The sequence below is a fragment of the Neodiprion pinetum genome, chromosome 6 (assembly GCF_021155775.2).
Source record: "Neodiprion pinetum isolate iyNeoPine1 chromosome 6, iyNeoPine1.2, whole genome shotgun sequence".
Lineage (NCBI taxonomy): Eukaryota > Metazoa > Arthropoda > Insecta > Hymenoptera > Diprionidae > Neodiprion > Neodiprion pinetum.
The window spans coordinates 27,374,542-27,383,807 of NC_060237.1; the positions used below are offsets into that span (position 1 = coordinate 27,374,542).

Below are 9,266 nucleotides of genomic sequence, written 5' to 3' on the forward strand. Positions count from 1 at the left end.
GTTTGGTCCAACAACTGATTTTGTATTACTAAAACATTTGTGCCCTGAGCCTTGGACGTTCTATGATGGTTTTTTTTTTTTTTTTATCTCTTTTATGAATACATGTTGAAAATTTTATCCAATACGATTGTATAATATAAACTTGATACGTGTACAGAATGAACAAAGGAAAGCGCAGCCATTGATTCGAAACCACAGACTGTATTATTAATAATTATATGAAATCTGCTAGTTTTGTGATAAGTCAACAATGGGCTGTGACTGCAAATCGAATAGCGTGGCACGTTTTTCTTTACTCAATTTGCGCATATATTATACATATATACATATTCGTGAACGTGTAGAGAGCCCTAAAATAAAGTAAGAACGATAACAAAAATAAATAATAGTAAAATACTGATTTCTGCTTACGGACTTTAGATTATTATTAAAAGGCTAAATTCGATAAATAGAAATCATCTACAAATCTTCGTTAACATGCGACCAGACGCAATAGTTATCAAGATTTGATCTTCATGGGAATGCTTCACGTAACGGCACGGACCGGAGGACATGATTAACTTGTATTGCCATTAAATTGTAATAAACAACCAACTGCTCCGAAGTATCCCTGTAATGACAATATATTCATATAAAATATGCATTACATGCTGGAATGGTTCCGTCTAAGCTTCAATGTGCTCACCTCATGTTCTAAAAACAATGCCTTCATGGTATCCTTTGACCAATAATCCATAGCAGATGCTAACAGTTTCATCGAGATTGGGTTTACCCTCAAAAAATTACCAACAAATACAACCTGTTGGAATAATAGTAATGCAATTATTTCAGCTTCGATATGCAGACAAATCGGGCCTTCACGTGGATTGTAGGGTTAAAACGAAATTTAACCAAATCAGCCATAAAAGATATAATGGTCGCTGTGGCGACAAACACACTTGACAAATACTGAAATAGTTATAATTAATAATTTCCTGCCTTCTGATTTCTTTAGGATAACTATTTTTAATAATTAGTCGAATAAAATGTACACCTAGGTTAGATGGCAGTTAGTGAAAAAAAGTTGTTCTTCGACATGTTTTATTCTACCCAATGGTAGAAAATTGGTAACAAACGATTGATATCAAAATCCGCGATTGTAAAGTAAAGAATAATGACCAGTAGAACATAAATTACCCTATCAATTTTTTCATTGACAGCACACATGCGGGCGATCGAGCCGATGTTGTTGGTAATTGTTACAAGCGTGGCGCGCGCAAGATCTTCTTTGGAGACAGCATTTCGTCGTTCCTTGGAATTCATCTGCCCGAAACTGTACACACCGAGAAAACTTGACATACAGTCTACAGTTAGATAAATAGAAGATTGAAAGGTCATTAAGCGAGACATAAATTATTCAGCATACTATTAGAGAAAGTATGATAATATTGCAGTCTATATACATGATGATTGTTTGATATCAAAAGCGATACATGAAGAACGAGGTTTTATAATTTATTTTCTCCTTAATTAACAACAAACTGACCTGCTGGCAACTAAATCTCCCGGGAGTCCAAAACGGTCGTAATCTCCACCATAGATGTCTTTAATTAATTTGTCTACTCTCGTGTTATCTCCTCCAGTTGCAAGATCGATAGCCTCTTCAAACGTGTTACATCCAGTGAGTAAACAGCACAGACCCAAAAACGTGCCACCACCTAAGCTGGGACACAAAAGAAGAATTATACTAGAATCAATTTTTTATTTTCTTTTTAATAATTGCGTTGAAGTGAAAAATCTTTGTATAATAATGTTCATTGATGCCCTCCCCTTCCAGCTACCTTGTTTTCAACCCAAAGCAAAATACAGATTCGTATCTATACGAATTATGTGACAATGTGTCCCATTCTCTCACGTCAACTTCATTGCCAGTCATTTTCACATCATTCGTGTAGAATCGAACTTGCATTTTGTTTCGGACCAAGAACAAGTTAGCCGGAATGGACAGGCCTTAATGAAAATTACTGTACTATTACTGTAACGTTCACCATTTGAAAACATAGTTTAATTGGTAATACCTTGTTCCTGATATCCTTTTATAACTATTGGGACCATAAACTGCTAATACACTCACACCAGATCCAACGTTAACAACCTGGAAAGGAAATAGAATGCATGTGAAAGATCCTGTTCTTGAGGTACATACATTTTTTTTTCTTGTTATTGTTGCTGGAACGGAATGAATAAAATAAAAATTACGCACATATTTCCATTGTGTTTAGACTTACCAAAAATGGATAAGGTTCAGAAAAGTCGAAAGGTACTTTTCGACACCTAATGTCACATGTCGGATGTAACCAGTAGTAACATTCATGGGGATTTGTTGTTTCGATGTACAACATACCCCTTATCAAACTATCTAGCTCATCAAACTTGGCTAAACTCATATTAACTTCCTGAAATATGTTGAAAACATCATTAAATATTGGAGGTCATTAGTATTTTTGGCGGACTAATTTTAATCTTACCCGTTTAAAATTTTCTTCAAATTTGAAAGCACCTCCGCCAGTAGCACAGACTGTCGTAACCAGATTAGCCATTCCTTTTGATTTGGCTAGTGCTAGAAAGTTTCCCATTTCACTAGTGGGAAATCTTATAAAATGTAAAGTACCCCGTCTACCCCTTATGCTGACATTATCCATCTGAAAGAAAACACGTAATTGAGATACTTAAAGTATGCCTAAGAAATTGAGAATTGTGAAAGCCGTAAATTGAAACAATTAGTACATTCCATTTTGAGAAATCTAAGACATTTAGCCAAAACATAAGTCGTATAATAAGAGACTGATTTTTACTTACCTGCAAGTGGGTATCTCGATGGCCAGTTTTTCCATAAGATGAATTTTTAACAAGATATCGTCGAATATTTTTCAAGGTTTCTACTTCAGCATCAGCTTCATCCCTGGTTCTATCCTTAGGTTCAAAGTACACTAATTTAGACAAGGTTCCACCAATATCCATCCCAAACCACGGCATTGCTGTAAATGACGTATAAAACAATAAGGTTGGACGTCCCCGGCTAAAGTCAGACCAAAGCAAATAGTTACTGAGCATGGTAATTTTGTATTTTAAATAATCACAACGCTGTGGGATTATCTACTGACTTTATTCATTGATTAGCTACCAACACTTAAAAACTTACAGATTTCTAATTTAGTTTTCATTATATATGACTAGGCTTCTGAATATAACATTTGCGTCATTCAAGTTTGAAAACAATATTAATTACTGCAACAAATTATAAACACGCACACTTTTTTGCTTATGCAATTACTCTATACATTCAATTTTTATGTGACCAGTGAATGGTTTTTGAAGCAAAATAGTAGCAAAACGAATTATTCATTAGGAATTAATGACGATACTTTTTATACAAAAGTACAATTACTTTCAGAATAAAAAAAATAAAAACAAATAAAAAATAGGACTATGAACAAAGGAACCACGGACGCTGCATTGTATTACGTGAATAGATGAACACAGCAGTATCATTACGCACAAAGTATATAAGCACCTAATCACTTTTTAATCTCACGTAATTACCTGATGCCAAATCATCTACAGGAGATTATTATTCTAAATGTGCTTTAATAAGACATTAGCTATCTTTAGCTAGAAAATAGCTCTACGCAGTGCTCATGCTTAGTATCGAAATACAAAATAAAAATCGAATTAAAAGGTGGCTAGTCTAGGCACACATACAATTCACTGACTCACAGGGTGGTGAGTGGTGTACCAGGGGCTTTGCAGCTGAACCAGCGGTAGGGTATCCATTGGACGCCATAATCCTAGCGTGTAAGCAATCTTTACAGCTGTGAGGTCCCATTTTTAGTTGATAAACAGCTCACCCTGACCCTTCGAGAAGCTGTTCCTTCCGTTACTGAAACAAATGACAAATAAGATATCAATGGCTAAAAGTATTACTACATAACGAAATCAGAACAAATTCTAATGAATGTGAGAACGAGGTCCAAGGTTTCTACGACTATAGAATACAAAAATATGATGATTAGATTATTGACTGCTAATGTCAAGAGCATGGTATTTGCATGAGATGATTGTGAAATACAGATACTAAATAAATTGGTAGCTTCTATGTGATCGTTGAAAAAATACAAGCCACTAAAAAATCAGTGAAAGTTCGTTATTTTGTTTCACAGATCAAATTAAGGTCATGGTTAGCGACAGTAGGTGTAGATAAACGTTATCATTAATTTGAAACAGTAATTATAGATAAACTAGTCACCAAGTTTTTATGCTTAAAAGTACTTATTACCTTGAATGCACAATCTACGTCACAAAACAATTTCACGATATTTTATCAAAGTGAATTCGACTTTAGATAAGATACTGTAAGCTTGCGCAGATATATAGTACATAAATAAATCACTACTTAATCGGATCTGAACCTCCCACATATAGAATATTAGCGGAAATGAAACTATAACTTTGGCGAGCCGAAAATGTGATCAAGCAGGTTTTATTCAGCTGAAACTGATCAGTCCCGAGTATTGTGAACATTTTTATGCACGGAAGGCTCCTGGTGTCATATTCACTGAGCTCAGACGTGTACAACAGGTCAAAGATCAGACACGTTACGTAAAGTTTAATTATGCATACTGTACGCAAATACAAATGAGAATTCAAATACGCACGCTGTAAACAAAGTGCGCAGGGTTTAATGTCCAAAATAAATGTCCGAGGCTATAAGCATGAAAAATATTAGAAAAAGAAATTATATCTATCGTGAAAGCTACATCAAAATATTATCACACGTTATTTTCTAGTAGAGATTAATACATGGTGGTGACTAATCAGGTAACGTTTTAATTAGTCAGGCAATTTTATGACGGTGTATTGGGAGAAGGACGAATAAAGTTTTGTTTTCAGAAAAAAATTCCAAGAACAATTATTTTTGTATGTGCTCGATACAGTGACTATTAAATAGATCATGAACGTGTTTTTGAATACCGTTTGATTCGGAGCATGATTGATTAGGTGTTCGCATTGACACTATTGGTTTGATTTTTAGTCAGGGAAAAATTGTAATTTGGTCAGCGAAAGTCAGGGGAAAGTCAGGGAATATTTTGAACTATATTTAGTGTTCACCATGTGTGTTCATTACACGACTTTATGTACTGAGCACAAAAATCATTTTGTAAAAAATCTTAACTATAGTTTCAATTAGTTTCAAATTTGAAAGTGAGTGCAGAGCTAATTTCGTACATGTGATAATTCAGATAAAATGGTACGTGACCGTACTTTGGGTTCACTTTTGAAAATACACTCAACTGTCTCATATACTGAATGTTTCTTATATATTGTCTGCTTGAATATTTTCGATGAAGTTAAACTCAAGTTTGAATGGTACATTGAAAAATTCACTCACGTTAAGAAATTATTGATTAAAATAATGCCACCATTAAAATATACACTAAAATCACAGTGGAAAATGGAAATAATTTGAACAGTAATTGTGTGACACTCCAAAATTAGTCTTACTCGACTCAAAATCTAGGGAAGAAATGTTTCTGTCTTGTCAATCAACAACCATACTCCCATTCCCCGCAATCAACAACCGTTACACGAAAAGAAGTATTTTAAAAATAAGCAAGATGTTTAAAATTTAAATCAGATAGATTATATTTTTATACTTCGTTCGAAGTTAGACTGAGATATAACTGAGAAATATACGGTTCAAAGCAAACTGAAAGCCTTGATCCACTAGAACCAGTCCTACTTGAATATGAATGTAGATGCATATTATAGGTATTTGAAAGTTGACAGAAGTGTTCAACAGGCAACGAATCACCAGCTTCTGATAACAGATAAGGTATCATCTTACAAGAAATTCTATTTTGAATTGTTGGTTCAATGACTTGGGATTTTGAGCGGTCTGATTATCGCTCATTTACAAATTTTGGCTTTGAACTTTCCAATTCTAATCTGAATTAATTATATGATAATGTGAGTGTTGCTTAATGTATGTTATTAAACGTTTTGATTGAAAATAAAATCATATATGGATTGAAAATTTCATTCATTAAAGCTAAACTTTGGAAGATAACTGTTTAGTTTTGGAAGTAACTGTAGGAATAAAAAAAAGAAAGGACTATACTAGTAATAAGTATCAATTATTTATTCGATAACGCGAGAATTAATTAGAAAGGAATAACGATTAACGCATGTCGATTATAAATAAGTAAACAATAATGATCCGTCCAAGCATGTTCCGAGCGAAGTGATATACATATGTTGGATTATTTACTTGTTAACACGTAGACGCGTTGATCTGTATAGTGCTAGTAGTCAGGGATTGCACTGATAACCGTAAAAGTTTCGTGGGTATCGGGGTGCTAAGCTTGTCGTAATGCAAATGTAATTGAAACTGGAGTTTCTCTTACCGGAATACATTTTGTGAAACGGGGGGATATATCGTAGAACTGTAGTACGGCATGCGACAAGGAGAGTTTCCTTATGAGTAGATATTGTGTCGTCGTATTCCAACTTCGTAAATTTCATCATCTGTTCCGCAAATTTGACCGATTTCATCTATCGAAACTCGACATGTGCGTACGTGTCTCGCACGAATGTGTGTGCGTCGTATAACGTATCACATACTCGCACCTGACGTCGTGCCAAAGGTCGTAACAGCACTGCATATGATACTATACACATACGACGTGTCAATCAACGCTGTGCAATTCACAAACGTATTTTGATAGAGGATTCAGTTTGATCATGATTGGTTGACGGCCAGTCACCAGATCACCGGATCGCTAGCTGCCAATAGCGAATTGATTGAGAATACTTAACGCGACGAACGCGACGTGCCTGCTCCGGCGCCCATTAAAACCCACACGAATACACGAGGCGTGCGTAAGTTACGTGAGATACGAGTGCCGAAATCAGCTGCGTGCGCATCACTAGCTCACCGCGTGATTTACGAGGCATGCGCACTCCCCGGCACCTTGTTTAAACTTTAGAACTGCGGGTCGTATTTTTTTTTTTTTTTGTTATGATATAAACAAAAATCCGGCACTACACCACTCGTAACCACTTCTCATTATTCTACATCATTGCAAGATATTTCGTCGCTCGTCTCGTTATGCTATCATTAACTTGGCAGTCTACGTTTACAATTGTTAATTATATTAACAAAATCCTGATAAAATAAAAGTAATTTAACAAATTCTTAGAGCAACTAAAAATTTGTTTGTTAATCCGAGTCAATTTTTTTCGTTTTTTTCGACCCCTACACTTCTGTTTTCGTCAAGTTATCAAATTTTGTCAAAGCCTTGAAAGTTTTTCTTTTTTGTTTCAAATGTTGGAAACTGCTTAATTTTTTACAAGCATGTTACAATTACGAAACAATAATTGACAAAACACAAAAACAACGATTATCTTATTTGTTAATCTATTCCATTTTCTAATCTTGTATCATTACTATAATTTATGATAGGTAAGCTATACTTTATTACAGATATGTATACACAACAAAGCGTTCATGCCTTGAGAGTATATATAAGTATACAAATGTCAAAATATCGGTTATAATTGGGTGACATGGAAATGAAAAAAAATATAAGATTGTGTAAGACACATAATCCACGAGTGATCTTTCCGAATGTCAATGTAGACATCGATGTCAATAGTTCAATAAGCAGTGCACCAGTTGAGAAATTAAGAAGCACTCTTATCCATGAACTTGGATGTGCAAAGATCATTAGACCACGTGTAAGATTAGATGAATTGTAATCCAAGTCAGCAATACTGATGATTTGAATTTTTTTGTTCACTTTTTAGTTTAAACCTGCTTCACAATTTATTAGCTCGAAAGGTTATTTTGATATCTTTTCATAACATGTTTGAATGCCATCTATTGACCGTACAAATTGACTTGTACGTAACTGGAAAATATTTGACTATGCAATTAGTATACCTATATGTACACATATCCTTACAAGTACCCATGAAACACAAGTTACGATCAGTACAAGTATTTATTTGAATTCATGAGGAGTAAATTTGATTCTATGATGGGACGATATAGTGTCCTCATTCGAACTGCATACGCCCGGAAATTTTCAAACTAGTCATATTCTTATGACAAGAATTTATGCAGCATTACACTGTGCTCTAGCCATCATAGAGATTTTTTGAGCTTTTTGAATAATTTCTGGACATCGTCTACGACGCACTAATTTGCAATCTTGAAAAAAGCCTTCGTTTCTTGGAAAGCCGTGTGAACCATCGGCATAAGTTACCAGACCTAGTAAAAAACGAAAAGCAAGTTAGAACCATGCATTTGAATAATAAGCTAATAAATCGCTGTCAGCATTAGCAATAAAGCTTTTATTCTATCAGCAATCAACCCATCATTCACTGTTATGATCTATGAATACTGGAAAATAATCCAGTCTGAAGATTTCTATAAATAAGACGAGTACCTAGTCCCCATACTCTGCCACCTCGAAACTCTCCTTCAAACTTCATGCCATCGGCGCGCCAGAATACTCCGTGTCCATGAAACCAGCCCTGCATGAATTCTCCTTCATACCTACACATTGATAAACGATGATGATAATTTTGAGTACCTAATTGGTACGCTAATTTTTAACAACTCAAACTTTTAGCGATTTTTTACATCAAAGCAAAACTTACTTTGCTCCATCTGGAAATACAATAACACCGAGCCCAGAACACAAGCCATTTTGAAAGGCACCGTCATAGCGAGTTCCATCAACCAATGCCAATGATCCAGCTCCATGCTTCAAACCCCTGCCATTCCAATCACCAACGTACCTTGTACCATCATCATATTTGTAAGCACCGTTCTTGGCCACACCACCTGCTGGATACATTTTGCTATCATATTCAGATTAGGTTTCTAAATTTGTGAAAAATTTTGTTGATAGGGCAATGATGAATAGTTTAAATATAAATATTTTTTTTACAGTTCTACTTTGTAGACGGGGAATAATTTTTTTAAAAATATAACAGACGAAATATCGGGCACCTCTTACCGTCAACCATTGTATCGGCACACTAAACACATTAAATGTGGCTTCCACAAGTAATCCAATTACTCCAGATCAATGCCTGATTCAATTAGGTATAGTTGGAGCAGATTGTTATTTTATAGATTCTCTACCTACGAAGTTTTATTGAAAATTGTAAAGAAATATAATGAAAACACAAATCTATCGTTTAACCATGCCACCTGA

General features: G+C 34.8%; 2 protein-coding genes across 9 annotated transcripts; both read right to left on the reverse strand.

The window, feature by feature from the left end:
• Positions 1 to 36: 36 nt before the first annotated feature.
• Positions 37 to 7,299, reverse strand: fbl (pantothenate kinase 3 fbl). 7 transcript variants are annotated; one of them, XM_046631476.2, is made up of 10 exons: positions 6,444 to 7,299; positions 3,742 to 3,919; positions 2,839 to 3,058; positions 2,508 to 2,681; positions 2,268 to 2,435; positions 2,058 to 2,134; positions 1,526 to 1,702; positions 1,177 to 1,330; positions 686 to 799; positions 37 to 610 (listed from the first exon to the last, which is right to left on the reverse strand). In XM_046631476.2, the coding sequence occupies exons 3-10, from the start codon at positions 3,013 to 3,015 to the stop codon at positions 557 to 559; spliced, it is 1,095 nt and encodes a 364-aa protein (XP_046487432.1). In that variant the 5' UTR covers positions 3,016 to 3,058; positions 3,742 to 3,919; positions 6,444 to 7,299; the 3' UTR covers positions 37 to 556. The 7 variants fall into 7 exon arrangements, 6 of the variants coding, with proteins under 6 accessions (XP_046487432.1, XP_046487430.1, XP_046487426.1 ...); XM_046631474.2 differs by having other exon boundaries at positions 2,839 to 3,017; positions 3,757 to 3,919; positions 6,444 to 6,999; XM_046631470.2 differs by having other exon boundaries at positions 2,839 to 3,017; positions 6,444 to 6,994.
• A 192-nt stretch (positions 7,300 to 7,491) lies between these two features.
• Positions 7,492 to 9,216, reverse strand: rtp (MORN repeat-containing protein retinophilin). 2 transcript variants are annotated; one of them, XM_046631486.2, is made up of 4 exons: positions 9,066 to 9,216; positions 8,704 to 8,893; positions 8,490 to 8,599; positions 7,492 to 8,311 (listed from the first exon to the last, which is right to left on the reverse strand). In XM_046631486.2, exons 1-4 carry the CDS (start codon positions 9,073 to 9,075, stop codon positions 8,157 to 8,159), a joined length of 465 nt encoding a protein of 154 aa, XP_046487442.1. In that variant the 5' UTR covers positions 9,076 to 9,216; the 3' UTR covers positions 7,492 to 8,156. The 2 variants fall into 2 exon arrangements, with proteins under 2 accessions (XP_046487442.1, XP_046487443.1); XM_046631487.2 differs by having other exon boundaries at positions 8,704 to 8,890; positions 9,066 to 9,209.
• Positions 9,217 to 9,266: the final 50 nt, after the last annotated feature.

Excerpts from the sequence above, each read along its gene's own strand:
- rtp (XM_046631486.2), bottom strand. Across the intron at positions 8,600-8,703 it reads GTATTTCCAGATGGAGCAAA|GTATGAAGGAGAATTCATGC; the intron begins GTAAGTTTTGCT and ends ATCAATGTGTAG. Across the intron at positions 8,312-8,489 it reads TGGCAGAGTATGGGGACTAG|GTCTGGTAACTTATGCCGAT; the intron begins GTACTCGTCTTA and ends GTTTTTTACTAG.
- fbl (XM_046631470.2), bottom strand. The coding sequence starts at position 3,865 with ATGGGACCTCACAGCTGTAAAGATTGCTTACACGCTAGGATTATGGCG. Across the intron at positions 1,331-1,525 it reads GGAGATTTAGTTGCCAGCAG|TTTTCTCGGTGTGTACAGTT; the intron begins GTCAGTTTGTTG and ends CTGTATGTCAAG. Across the intron at positions 611-685 it reads CATTGTTTTTAGAACATGAG|GGATACTTCGGAGCAGTTGG; the intron begins GTGAGCACATTG and ends TTGTCATTACAG.